Source organism: Heterodontus francisci, unplaced genomic scaffold (genome assembly GCF_036365525.1).
Source record: "Heterodontus francisci isolate sHetFra1 unplaced genomic scaffold, sHetFra1.hap1 HAP1_SCAFFOLD_631, whole genome shotgun sequence".
Classification (NCBI taxonomy): Eukaryota; Metazoa; Chordata; class Chondrichthyes; order Heterodontiformes; family Heterodontidae; genus Heterodontus; species Heterodontus francisci.
The window spans coordinates 539,622-554,278 of NW_027141253.1; the positions used below are offsets into that span (position 1 = coordinate 539,622).

Consider the following 14,657-nt stretch of genomic DNA (forward strand, 5'->3'; position numbering starts at 1 on the left):
TTTCCTCCCACATGCCAAAGACTTGCAGGTTGATAGGTTAATTGGCCATTATAAATTGCCCCTAGTATAGGTAGGTGGTAGGGAAATATATAGGGACAGGTGGGGATGTGATAGGAATATGGGATTAGTGTAGGATTAGTATAAATGGGTGGTTGATGGTCGGCACAGACTCGGTGGGCCGAAGGGCCTGTTTCAGTGCTGTATCTCTAAACTAAAAGATTCCAGAGATGGAGGATTTTAGTTACAAGGTTAGGTTGGAAAAACTGTGTTTGTTCTCCTCAGAACAAAGGAGAGTGAGGGGAGATTTAATCGAAATGTAGAAGATTGTGACAGGTTTAGATAAGTTAGACAAGGAAGAGTGGTTTTCTATTCACAAATGGTACAAGGACTCGGGGACACAGATTGAAAGTTTTGGGCAAGAGATGCAGGGGGAATGTGAGGAAGCACTTACTTACACAGTGGGTGGTAATGACCTGGAACTCACTGCCCACAAGGGTGATGGAAGCAAAGACGATCAATGACTTCATTGGGAATCGAGCCGGGGAGTGGGACTGACTGTGGAGAGCGGCACAGACTCGATGGGCCGAATGACATCCTTCTGTGCTGTAAATGTCTCTATGATTCTGAAGTATTATTTTTGCTGAGGTGGATTTAGAAACTGAAAAGGGAAGTGACATGATGGTGCATAATTTATTCTCTAGTATGGTGATTTATTTTATTCATTTTGGGAATATGGGTGTTGCTGGCAAGGTGCCCTCATTCAGGCAAGTGAAATGTATTCCGTCACACTCCTGACTTGTAATTTGTAGGTGATGGAAAGGTTTTGGGGAGATGGGAGGTGAATTACTGCAGAATACCCAACCTCTGATCTGCTCTTGTAGCTACAGTATTTATGTTCAAGAAAGAGTTAGATATAGTTCTTAGGGCTAATGGGATCAAGGGATACGGGGAGAAAGCGGGAACAGGTTACTGAGTTTGGATGATCAGCCATGATCGTATTGAATGGTGGAGCAGACTCGAAGGGCCGAATGACCAACTCCTGCTCCTATTTTTCTATGTTTCTATATGGCTGGTCCAATTAAGTTTCTGGTCAATGGTGACCCAAGAATGTTGCGGGCGGGGGATTCAGCTGTGATAATGCCATTGAATGTCAAGGAAAGATGATTAGATTCTCCCATGTTGGAGATGGTCATTGCCTAGCACTTGTGAAATGTGAATGTTATTTGCCATTTATCAGCCCAAGCCTGAATGTTGTCCAGGTCTTCCTCCATGTTGCATGTTGCCATGGGCTCCTTCAGTATCTGAGGGCTTGCAAATGGAACATAAACACTGTGTAATCATCAGAAAACATACCCAGTCTGACTTTATGATGAAGGGAAGGTATGATGAAGCAACTGAAGATGGTTGGACCGAGGGCGCTCCCTGACGAACTCCTGCCGTGATTTCTTGGGGCTGAGATGATTGCTCTCCAACATCCACAACTATCTTCCGTTGTGCCAGGTATGACTAGGGAGAGTTGTCTCCCTCTATCGCTATTAACTTCGATTTTACTGGAGCTCCTTGATTCCACACTTGATCAAATGCTCCCTTGATGTTAAGGGAGTCACCTCACCTCACCTCTGGAATTCAGTTCTTTTGTCCATGTTTAGACCAAGGTCATAATGAGGTTTGGAGCCGAATGCTCCTGGCAGAACTGAGTATCGGTGAGCAGGTTATTAGTGAGTAAATGTCACTTGATAACACAGTCGACAACACCTGATTATTGAGAGTCGACTGATGGGACAGTAATTGGCCAGATTGGATTTCATAGAATCGCAGAAACCTATTCAGCCATTCAGCCCATCGTTACTATACTGGCTCTTTGAAAGAGCTTGGTCACACACTCCCTTTTTTTGTCTGTAACCTGTCAGTTCTTCATCCTCAAGTACCTATCCAACTGTTTGAAATTATTTATGGAATCAGTTTCCACCACCTTTTCAGGCAGAACATTCCAGATTCCATAAACACTCTGAGTGAAACATTTCTCCTCATCTCCCCTCTACACCTTTTTCCAATGTTTTTAAATCAATGACTTCTGATTCTTAACCACTTGTCAGAGGGAATAATTTTTCTCCATCAAAGTCTGTCATCATATTGAAAACCTCTATTAGGTCACATCTTAACCTTCTCTGTTCCAAGAAGAACAGTCCTAACTTTTCCAACTTCTTCCCATAACTGAACTCCCTCATCCCTGGTAACATCCTGGTAAATCTCCTCTGTAACCTTTCGAAGGCTTTTACATTTTTCCTGAAGTGTGTTGCCCAGTATTGTCCACAAAACTCCAGCCGAGACCTAACCAGTTGTTTATAAAGTTCTAGCATGATCTCTTTGCTTTAATAATCTATTCCTTTATTTATAAATTCAAGGAAGACATATGCCTTTTTAACCACCTTATTAACTTTCCCTCCCACCTTTAAGAATTTATGGATGTGAACAACAAGGTCTCTGTTCATCCACACTTTTCAAAATCGTGCAATTTATCGGATACTGTCTTTCCATATTAGTCCTCCCACAGTGCATCACTTTGCACTTCTCCGCATTGAGCTCATCTGCCAAACTTATGTCCATTTCATCATCCTGTCTGTGTCATCCTGAAGTCTACAATGATCCTCATCACTATCTACTACATTGCCAAGCTTTGTATCATCTGAAAACTTTATAATGTTGCTTCCTGCACCCGAGTCTATCTCCTTTGTTAAAATTGAAAAGTCAAAACTGATCCTTGGGAAACCACAGCAAACACCTCCCTATGGTAGCATATTGGTAATGTTACTGGGCTAGTAAATAATGTGTTTGACTGTTAACTGCTCTCTGAAATGGCCTAGCAAGCCACTCAGTTAGATCAAATCACTACAGAAAAAAGCACTATGTGGCTGCAGTGGTTCAAGAAAGCAGCTCACCAACACCTTCTCAAGGTCAATTATGATGGGCAATAAATGCTGGCCTTACCAGCGATGCTCACAACCCAAGAATGAATAAAACAAGTCTGAAAAACATCCAGCCACCATCTGCTTCCTGTTATTGAGTCAATTCTGTGTCCATATCGCCACTTTCCTCTGAATTCCATAGGCTTCCATCTTCTTAACAAGTCTCCCATGTGGCACTTTGTCAGATGCCTTCCAATATCCAGATATAGAATATCTAATGCACTACCTCAGTAAAACTCAATTCCACTTTTCATTACTGAACCTATTTAATTTCAATCTATTTCTATTTGCTGTTTTGCAACCTTATATTTTTAATAATTTCGTTTTCTGTCACTTCTGTTAAATCACTGTGCACACCGTGTCTAAATACTCATTCGGCAAGATATTTAATTTGAACTTGAGCAATATGGGTTGATAATTTAATCCATTGACTTGGTGGTATAGAAATGCTGCCTATATATGAGTAGTCAAAGAACAAAGAACAAAGAAAATTACAGCACAGGAACAGGCCCTTCGGCCCTCCAAGCCTGCGCCGATCCAGATCCTAAATCTAAACCTGTCGCCTATTTTCTAAGGGTCCGTATCTCTTTGCTTCAGAGGAGGAGTGGGGCCTATTAGGGACGGAGAGGTTGAGAGGCACCAGGCTTGGTTGGGTTCCCCTTGTTTGAATGTTCCCGGCCTGTACCTGAAGCATCTCTTCCTTAAAGATAACCCATTGTTCCGATACAGCTCTTCCTGACAGTCTTTGTTTCCGTTCTACCCTGGCTAGATCCCTTCTCATTGCATTGAAATTAGCCCTGTTCCAACCTAGACATTCTAACTTATTTTGTTCCTTGCTTTTCTGTATTACTTCTCTAAACCTGATAATACGATGATCACTCTTACCCATGTACTCCCTCACAGTCACTTGGTCCACTTGTCCCACCTCATTTCCCAGCACAGATCCAGAAATGTCTCCTTTCTAGTTGGGCTGAGAACATACTGATCACAGACATTTTAGAAAATCTGCCCCTATTTAACCTTGACTCTAAAATTATCCCAATTGACATTTGGGTAATTAAAGTCCCCCAATATAACCACTCTATAGTTCTTGTACATCACTGACTTCCCTGCAGATTTGCTCCTCTATCTCTCTCTCACTATTTGGAGGCCTACAGAATACGTGAGAAGCAGAATGCAGACTGGATTCAATCTCACTTTGAAGAAATGGAACCTGTCATAGCCGTCAAGTGTACTGCACTATTGAACTACAAGAAAGCCCCCAGCAAGTTAACATCCTTAGCACTTAAAGTAGCCAGAAGCACTGAGCAAAGAACAGCCAGGCGCTGTACAAATGACCACTGGCAACACCTATGCAGTCGTATTTAGCTGGCCTCCGACACCAGAAACATCAGAGGAATGTATGACGGCATTGAGAGAGCTTTTGGGCCAAACATCAAGAAATCTAATGCTATCTGTCCCTTCCAATTCTCTGTGCACCGTGACGTGCCTCTTGTATTAGTTCCTGGTTCCCACATCCCTGCCAAGTTAGTTTAAACCTCACCAATAGCACCAGCAAATCGCCCAGCAAGGAATCTTGTCCCAGCTCTGTTCAGGTACAACCTGTCCAGCCTGTACATGTCCCAACTTCTCCAGAACTGGTCCCAGTGCCCCAGTAATCTATAGCCCCACCTCCTGCACCATCTTTCCAACCACGCATTCATCTGCACGATCCTCCTATTTCTATACTCACTTGCTTTCATGCACTTCAGGTTCTTCCTCTAAATTACAGCTAATGGGATACGGAGTGTCTCCTGACAACACAGAGCATGTGCAGAGCGATCGATGCCCGAGTGTTCCTTCACTCCTCAATGGCCGCGATCACCACCTCCATCCCCTCCAACACTACCCCACTCTCTACCTCAATCACTACATCCATCCCCTCCAACACTACCCCACTCCTTCCCACGATCACCACCTCCATCACCTCCAACACTACCCACTCCCTCCCACGATCACCACCTGCATCCCCTCCAACACTACCCCACTCCTTCCCACGATCACCACCTCCATCCCCTCCAACACTATCCCACTCCCTCCCACGATCAGCACCTTGATCACTGCTTCCCTTCCTCGCTCCCTCCCATAGTTCCCTCCCACGGCAGCCAGCTCCCGCCTGCTCACCACTCCATCTCGCCGTTCCCGCCTGCTCACCGCTCCATCCTGCCACTGCCGACTCTTCAGCACTCCATCCCACCTCTCACTTCCCACCTTGCCGCGAGCAGCCCTCTCACTCCCCACCCACCACCTCTCTGAGCAGCGAGGCAAGGAGCGAGCGGTGGGAGGGAACAGCGAGCAGACGGGCTTGGAAGAGAACGGCAAGATCGACTAGCGAGCAGTTGGGAACGGTGGGATGGAGCAGCAGGCACAGGAGGGAGCGGGGAAGCGAAGCGGCAATCCCAGGATGCAGTGGGGTGCTGTTTGGGAGTGGGGTGGAGACAGTGATCACGGCCATTGAGAGGTGAGGGGGTTTGAGTTCAATTCCTTTTTTGTGACAAATTGAGCAGCGCAATCTTTATTACTGGCGGCTGCCTGAGACATCACAGACAGCGAGATTTCAGTCAATGAGGCTGCTTTTGTGCATGTGTCAGTACTGCGCCACCTAGTGGTTACGCTGTTAGCAAACGCAGCCTTCAACTAATGGTCTTGACATGTCCTGCAGGAGGGAATTGTGTGGTTCACAGAAAACCAAAACTGAAATGTGGAATCTGATCCCAAAACACCAATTAAAAGTCCTGAATTACAATGTAATAAAAAGGAATTTAGCTTATTTAGTTACACTGGAACAGTGGTCATGGTTAAGGCTATTTTTCACTTGCATTTTTATTTTTTGAGTTGTCAGTTTTTGAGTTTATTCTTTCTTTCTTGTGTTACAATAATAAGATCTTACCTTCCCAAATTCTCTTCCACTCTGGAAATAGAAACAACAAATTAGACTGGAGTAATCTCTCAGTGATCGAATACATTATTAATTACACAGAAAAAAGTTTTACAGGCATTTTTAAACGTAATAGATACTTCTTAATGGACCTTGTGTGACATTACTCACTGCAAATTGGAAGCTAATTTTATCAGGGAACAAGTACAATTGCTTTGCCTGACGGCAGTGCCTGTCACATATTCAGTGCCCACAATTTCCCCCCATCGAGTTTAATAGGTAGAAAACCGTGGGCAAGTCTGGCCTGAATTTACTCATCCGTCCACCCAGCAAACATCGTCGATGCCTGGGCATTGAGGGTGAGAATCTGGAACATACTGCTTCAGAATGACAGGAGGGCTAGACTGTGAAAAATACAGACCACCCACCCCGCCACATTCCCGAGACCTCGTAATAGTAAATGAATTGCTTGTCGGACGGAGGTGATTTCAGAGTGTTGGAAGCAGTCAGTGTCTGGTAGTATTGGGAACTGCTAAGATCTGTCAGTATTGTAAACTGCTAAGATCTGTCAATATTGTGAATTGTTAAGATCTGTCAGTATTGTGAATTGCTCAGATCTGTCAATATTGTGAATTGCTAAGATCTGTCAATATTGTGAATTGTTAAGATCTGTCAGTATTGTGAATTGCTAAGATCTGTCAATATTGTGAATTGTTAAGATCTGTCAATATTGTGAATTGCTAAGATCTGTCAATATTGTGAATTGCTAAGATCTGTCAATATTGTGAACAACTAAGATCTGTCAATATTGTGAATTGCTAAGATCTGTCAATATTGTGAACAACTAAGATCTGTCAATATTGTGAATTGTTAAGATCTGTCAGTATTGTGAATTGCTAAGATCTGTCAATATTGTGAATTGCTAAGATCTGTCAATATTGTGAACAACTAAGATCTGTCAATATTGTGAATTTCTAGGATCAGTCGGTATTGGGAATTGCTAAGATCTGTCAGTATTGTGAATTGCTCGGATCTGTCAATATTGTGAATTGCGAAGAACTGTCAGTATTGTGAATTGCTAGGATCTCTCAATATTGGGAATTGCTAGGATCTGTCAATATTGGGAATTGCTAAGATCTGTCAGTATTGTGAATTGCTCGGATCTGTCAATATTGGGAATTGCTAAGATCTGTCAATATTGTGAATTGCTAAGATCTGTCAGTATTGGGAATTGCTAAGATCTGTCAGTATTGGGAATTACTAGGATCTGTCAATATTGGGAATTGCTAGGATCTCTCAATATTGGGAATTGCTAGGATCTCTCAATATTGGGAATTGCTAGGATCTGTCAATATTGGGAATTGCTAAGATCTGTCAATATTGGTAATTGCTCGGATCTGTCAGTATTGTGAATTACTAGGATCAGTCAGTATTGGGAATTACTAGGATCTGTCAGTATTGGGAATTACTAGGATCTGTCAGTATTGTGAATTACTAGGATCAGTCAGTATTGGGAATTACTAGGATCTGTCAGTATTGTGAATTACTAGGATCAGTCAGTATTGGGAATTACTAGGATCTGTCAGTATTGGGAATTACTAGGATCTGTCAGTATTGGGAATTACTAGGATCTGTCAGTATTGTGAATTACTAGGATCAGTCAGTATTGGGAATTGCTAGGATCTGTCAGTATTTGGAATTGCTAGGATCTGTCAATATTGGGAATTGCTAGTATCCGTCGGTATTGGGAATTGCTAGTATCTGTAATATTGGGAATTGCTAGGATCCGTCGGTATTGGGAATTGCTAGGATCTGTAATATTGGGAATTGCTCGGATCCGTCGGTCTTGGGAATTGCTAGGATCTGTAATATTGGGAATTGCTAGGATCCGTCGGTATTGGGAATTGCTAGGAAATGTCAGTATTATGAGGGGTATGGACAGGGTGGATAGGGAGCAGCTGTTCCCTTTAGTTGAAGGGTCAGTTACGAAGGGACACAAGTTTAAGGTGAGGGGCAGGAGGATTAGGGAGATTTGAGGAAGAACGTTTTTACCCAGAGGGTGGTGATGGTCTGGAATGCACTGCCCGGGAGGGTGGTAGATGCAGGTTGCCTCACATCCTTTAAAAAGTACCTGGATGAGCACTTGGCACGTCATAACATTCAAGGCTATGGGCCAAGTGCTGGCAAATGGGATTAGGGAGACAGGTCAGGTCTCATTAATGCATCGGTGCAGACTCGATGGGCCGAAGGGCCTCTTCTGCACTGTATTATTCTGTGATTCTGTGATTAGGAATTTCTAGGATCGGTCAATATTGGGAATTGCTCTCAATATTGTGAATTACTCAGATCTCTTAATATTGTAAATTGCTCGGATCTGTCAGTATTGGGAATTTCTAGGATCAGTCAATATTGGGAATTGCTAGGATCTGTCAGTATTGGGAATTGCTCTCAATATTGTGAATTGCTCAGATCTCTTAATATTGTGAATTGCTAGGACCTGTCAGTATTGGGAATTGCTCTCAATATTGTGAATTGCTCAGATCTCTTAATCTTGTGAATTGCTCGGATCTGTCAGTATTGGGAATTGCTCGGATCTGTTCGGGTAGAGATGAGAAATTATAAAGGCAAGAAGTCACTTGTGGGAGTGGTGGGCAGACCACCTAACATTAAACACACTGTAGGACAGGTTTTAAAGGAAGAAATAATGGCAGCTTGTCAGAAAGGTACAGCGATAATTATGGGGGATTTTAACCTACAGAGCTAGGTAAAGTGAACTGGCAAATCAGTTTAAGGGATAGGTCAATAGAGATGCAGTAGCAGACATTTAATGGAATATTTCAGAATACACCGAATTTCAAGGAGAAAGAGAAATTCCAAGGGTGGGACCCGCCATCAATGGCGAACTAAAACAGTTAAAGATCGTATCAAACTTAAAGAAAAAGCATATAGTTGTGCAAAGATGGGAGGCAGGTCAAAGGATTTGACAGAATATAAAAAAACAGCAAAGAAGGACTGAAAGATTGATAAGGAAGGTAAAGTTAGACTACGAGAGAAAGCTAGCTAGAAATATAAAGACAGTTAGTAAGAGTTTCTGTTGGTTGATAATTCGTATACTCATATAGAAAGTGGAAGGGTGAAATCAGAAAGGAAATTAGGAAAGCAAGGACACGGCATGAAAAAATATTGGCAAGCAAAATCGCTGTGAACCCAAAGATGTTTTATCAATACATTAAGAGTAAGAGGATAACTAAGGAGAGACTAAAGCCTATAAAAGAGCAAAAAGGTAACCTGTGTTTAGGGGCAGAAGATGTTGGTATTGCTCTTAATGAATACAAAAGAGAGGGAAGATGCAGACATTGTAGTTAAGGAAGAGGGGTGTGAAGTATTGGATGTGATAAACATAGGGAGAGAGAAAATATTAATGGGATTAGCTTCCTTGAAAGTTGATAAATCACTAGGGTCAGATAAAATGTATCCCAGGATGTTAAAAGAAGCAAGAGAGGAAATAGCAGAAGGTCTGTCCATCATTTTTCAGTCTTCACTGGATACAGGATTGGAGAATTGCTAACATTGTACCTCTGTTTAAAAAGGGAGCGAAGGATAGACCGAATAATTACAGGCCAGTCAGTCTAACCTCAGTAGTGGGACAATTATTGGAATCTATTCTGAGAGACAGGATAAACTGTCATTTAGAAAGGCACAGGTTAATCAAGGATAGTCAGCGTGGATTTGTTAAGGGAAGATGTTGTCTGACCAACTTGATCGAATTTTTGAAGAAGTAACAAGGAAGATAGATGAGGGTATTGCAGTTGATGTGGACTACATGGAATTTAGCAAGGCTTTTGACAAGGCCCCACATGGCAGACTGGTTAAAAAATAAAATCCCATGGGATCCAGGGAAATGCAACAAGGTGGATACAAAATTGGCTCAGTGGCAGGAAATAAAGGGTAATTGTTGACAGGTGTTTTTGCGACTGGAGGGCTGTTTCCAGTGTCATTCCGCAGGGCTCAGTACTGGGTCCCTTGCTTTTTGTGGTATATAATCAATGATTTGGACGTAAATCTAGGGGGCACGATCAAGAACTTTGTAGACGACACAAAGAATGACAGTGTGGTAGATCGTGACGAGAATAGCTGGACGCTGCAGGAAGATATTGTTGGTCTGGTCAGATGGGCAGAAAAGTGACAAATGGAACTCAACCGGGAAAAGTGTGGGGTGATACATTTGGGGAGGTCAAACAAGGCAAAGGAATACACGATAAATGGGAAAACTCTGAGAAGTGTAAAGGAAGTGAGGGACCTTGGAGTGAATGTTCACAGATCACTGAAGGTTGGACAGGTCGATAAGGTGGTTAAGAAGGCTATGGAATCCTTTAGTAATAGTTCTGAAGAAGGGTCACTGACCTGAAATGTTAACTCTGCTTCTCTCTCCACAGATGCTGCCAGACCTGCTGAGTATTTCCAGCATTTCTTGTTTTTATTTCAGATTTCCAGCATCTGCAGTATTTTGCTTTTATTATATGGAATCCTTTCCTTTATTATCCAAGGTATAGAATACAAAAGCAGGGAGATTACGCTGGAACTGTATAAGTCATTGGTTAGGCCACAACTTGAGTAATGTGTGCAGTTCTGGTCACCTCATTACAGAAAGGATGTAATTACACTAGAGAGGGTACAGAGGAGATTTACAAGGATGTTGCCAGGACTGGAAAAATGCAGCTATGAGGAAAGATTGGATCGGCTGGGGTTTTTCTCCTTGGAACAAAGAAGGCTGACGGGAGATCTGATTGAAATGTACAAAATTTTGAGGGGCCTGGATAGAGTGGAGGTGAAGGGTCTGTTCACCTTAGCAGAGAGGTCAGTGATGAGGGGGCGTAGATTTGAAGTGATTGGTAGGAAAATGAGAGGGGCGATGAGGAAAAATGTTTTCAACCAGAGAGTAGTGGGGTCTGAAACTCGATGCCTGAAAGGGTAGTTGAGGCAGAAACCCTCAACTCATCAAAAGAAATCTGGATATGCAACTCAAGTGCCGTAATCTGCAGGGCTACGGACCAAATGCTGGAAGGTGAGGTTAGAATAGGTGGATCGTTTTTCAGCCAGCATGGACACAATGGGCCAAATGGCCTCTTTCTGTGCCTTAAACTTTCTATGATTCTATGATTCTAATATGTAGAGGAACAATTTATTAGTCTTTAGTGTAAAGGATAGTTATGGCAGCAATATGTGTCCTAGATAAACACATCTACAGGAATTGTCACCGGCTGCAGAAGCTTGAGCTTCGGGTTTCGGAACTCGAGCGGCGGCTGGAGTCACTGTTGTCTATCCGCGAGGTGCAGGACTATGTGAATAGCACATTTAAGGAGGTGATCACACCACAGATGAGGAGCATGCAGGCAGATAGGGAATGGGTGACCACCAGGCAGTCTAAGAGAACCAGACAGGTAGTGCAGCAGTCAAAGAACAAACAAAGAACAAAGAACAGTACAGCACAGGAACAGGCCTTTCGGCCCTCCAAGCCTACGCCGAGTCCCCTGATATGATCTCACTCACTAATCGGTTTTCCATTTTGGATACTGGTGAGGGTGATGGTTCCTCAGAGGAGTGCAGTCACAGCCAAGTTTGTGGCACCACAGGTGGCTCAGCTGCACAGGACAGGAGGAAGAGGAGTGGAAGAGCAGTAATGATCGGGGAATAATTAGTTAGGGGAACAGACAGGCATTTCTCTGGCACCATACGTGACTCCAGGATGGTGTGTTGCCTCCCTGATGCCAGGGTCAAGGATGTCACGGAGAGGTTGTAGGACATCCTTCTGGGGAAGGGTGAACAGCCAGAGGTCGTGGTCCACATTGGTACCAATAACATAGGTAAGAAGGGGGATGACATCCTGAAAGCAGATTTTAGGGAGCTGGGAAGGATATTAAAAAGCAGGCCCTCAAAAGCAGTAATTCAGGATTACTCTCAGTCCCACATGCAAGTGAGCAGAGGAATAGAAAATACAAACATACGAATTAGGGCCAGCTGTCGGCCACTTGACCCTTCAAGCCTGCTCTGCCATCCAATAAGTTCATGGCTGAACTGATTTCTCCACATTTCCACCTACCCCCGATAACCTTCTATCCCCTTGCTTATCAAGAATCTATCTACCTCAGCCTTAAAAATATTCAAAGACTCTGCTTCCACGGCCTTTTGAGGAAGAGAATTCCAAAGACTCACGACCCTCTGAGAGAAAAAATTTCTCCTCATTTCTGTCTTAAATGGGCAACCCCTTATTTTTAAACAGTGACCCCTAGTTCGAGATTCTCCCACAAAGGGAACCATCCTTTCCACATCCACCCTGTCAAGACCTCTCAGGATCTGATATGTTTGCATCAAGTCACCTCTTATACTCTCCTAAATTCCAGCGGATACAAGCCTAGCCTGTCCAAATTTTCCTCGTAAGACTGCCAGCCCATTCCAGGTATTAGTCTAGTAAACCTTCTCTGTACTACCTCCAACGCATTTACATCCTTCCTTAAATAAGGAGACCAGTACTGTACACAGTACTCCAGATGTGGTCGCACCAATGCCCTGTATAGCTGAAGCATAACCTCCCTAGTTTTGTATTCAATTCCCCTCACGAGGAATGATAACATTCTATTAGCTTTCCTAATTACATGCTGTACCTGCAAACTAACCTTTTGCAATTCATGCACTAGGACACCCAGATCCCTCTGCACCTCCGAACTCCACAGTCTCTCACCATTTAGATATATGCTTCTTTTTTATTCTTCCTGCCAAAGTGGACAATTTCACACTTTCCCACATTATATTCCATTTTGCCCACTCACCAACCTATCAATATCCCTTTGTAGCTTCCTTATGTCCTCTTCACAAGTTACTTTCCTACCTATCTTTATGTCATGAGCAAATTTAACAACCATACCTTCAGTCTCTTCATCTAAGTCATTTATATAAATTGTAAAAATGTTGAAGCCCCAGCACAGATCCCTGTGGCACACCACTCATTACATCTTGCCAACCAGAAAATGACCCATTTATGCCTACTCTCTGTTTCCTGTTAGCTAGCCAATCTTCTATCCATGTCAATACGTTATCCCATACACCATGAGCTTTTATTTTCTGCAATAACCTTTGATGTTGCACCTTATCAAATGCCTTCTGGAAATCTAAGTACAATACATCCACCGGTTCCCCTTTATCCACAGCACATGTAACTCCCTCAAAGAACTCCAACAAATTGGTTAAACATGATTTTCCTTTCACAAAATCACGTTGACTCTGCCTGATTATCTTAAATTTTTCTAAATGCCCTGCCATAACATCTTTAATAATAGCTTCTAACATTTTCCCTAAGACAGATGTTAAGCTAACCGGCCTGTAGTTTCCTGCATTCTTTCTCCCTCCCTTTTTGAATAAAGGAGTTGGATTTGCTATTTTCCACTCGAACGGAACCTCTCCCGAATCTAGGAAATTTTGGAAAAGTAAAACTAACATATCAACTATCTCACCAGCCACTTCTTTTCACACCCTCGGATGAAGTCCATCAGGACCCGGGAACTTGTCAGCCCACAGCTCCAACAATTTGTTCAGTACCACTTCCCTGGTGATTGTAATTTTCTGGAGTTCCTCCCTCCCTTCCATTTCCTGATTTACAGCTAATACTGGGATGTTACTTGTATCTTCAATGGTGAAAACCGATGCAAAATATCTGTTCAATTCATTTGCCATCTTCTTATTATCCAATATTAATTCCCCAGACTCACATTTTATAAGACCAACGCACACTTTGTTAACTCTTCTTTTTTAAATATCTATAGAAACTCTTACTATCTGACTTTATATTTCTGGCTAGCTTTCTCTCGTACTCTAATTTTAACTTCCTCATCAATCTTTTAGTCCTTCTTTGCTGTTTCTTATATTCTGTCCAATCTTCTGACCTGCCTCCCATCTTTGCGCAATTTTAAGCTTTTTCTTTAAGTTTGTTACTACCTTTAACTGTTTTCATTAACCACGGATGGCGGGTCCCACCCTTGGAATTTTTTTTTCTCAATGAAATGTATCTATTCTGTGCATTCTGAAATATCTCCTTAAATGTCTGCTACTGCATCTCTATTGACCTATCCCTAACCTGATTTGCCAGTTCACTTTAGCTAGCTCTGCTTTCATGCCTTCATTATGGCCCTTATTTAAGTTTAAAGTACTAGGCTTGGACCCACTCTTCTCTCCCTCAAACTGAATGGAAAATTCAATCGTATTATGATCACTGCTACTATCACCTTAACTATGAGGTCATTAATTAATCCTATCTCATCGCACAATACCAGGTCTAGTATAGCCTGCTCTCTGGTTGGCTCCAGAACGTATTGTTGCAAGAAATTATCCCCAAAACATTCTATGTACGCCTCATCTAGGCTACCTCTACCCAACTGATTTTTCCAGTCTATATGTAAGTTAAAATCCCCCATAATTATCGTTGTACTTTTCTGACAAGCTGCCATTATTTCTTCCTTTGTACCTCCGACAGTGTGGTCAATGTTAGGTGGTCTGTACACAACTCCTACAAGTGACTTCTTGCCTGTATGATTTCTCATCTCTACCCAAACTGCTTCTACATCCTGGTCTCCTGAACTTAAGTCATCCTTCTCTATTGTGCTAATACCATCATTAATTAACAGAGCTAACTATTCCTAGCTTCCTGTCCTTCCTAAATTCCATGTATCCTTCAATATTCAGGTGCCAGTCTATGTCATCCTGCAGCCAAGTCTCTGTTATGG

The 14,657-nt window shown here is 42.6% G+C and overlaps 1 protein-coding gene across 1 annotated transcript in view; it reads right to left on the reverse strand.

Annotated features, from left to right (window-relative positions):
- LOC137362541 (butyrophilin subfamily 3 member A3-like) overlaps nt 1-14,657 on the reverse strand; it is a 156,130-nt gene that overhangs the window by 40,612 nt on the left and 100,861 nt on the right. Inside the window, exon 7 of the mRNA XM_068026929.1 lies at nt 5,896-5,916. Within this exon, the coding sequence (XP_067883030.1) occupies nt 5,896-5,916 (21 nt within the window). The remainder of the gene's footprint in view (nt 1-5,895; nt 5,917-14,657) is intronic.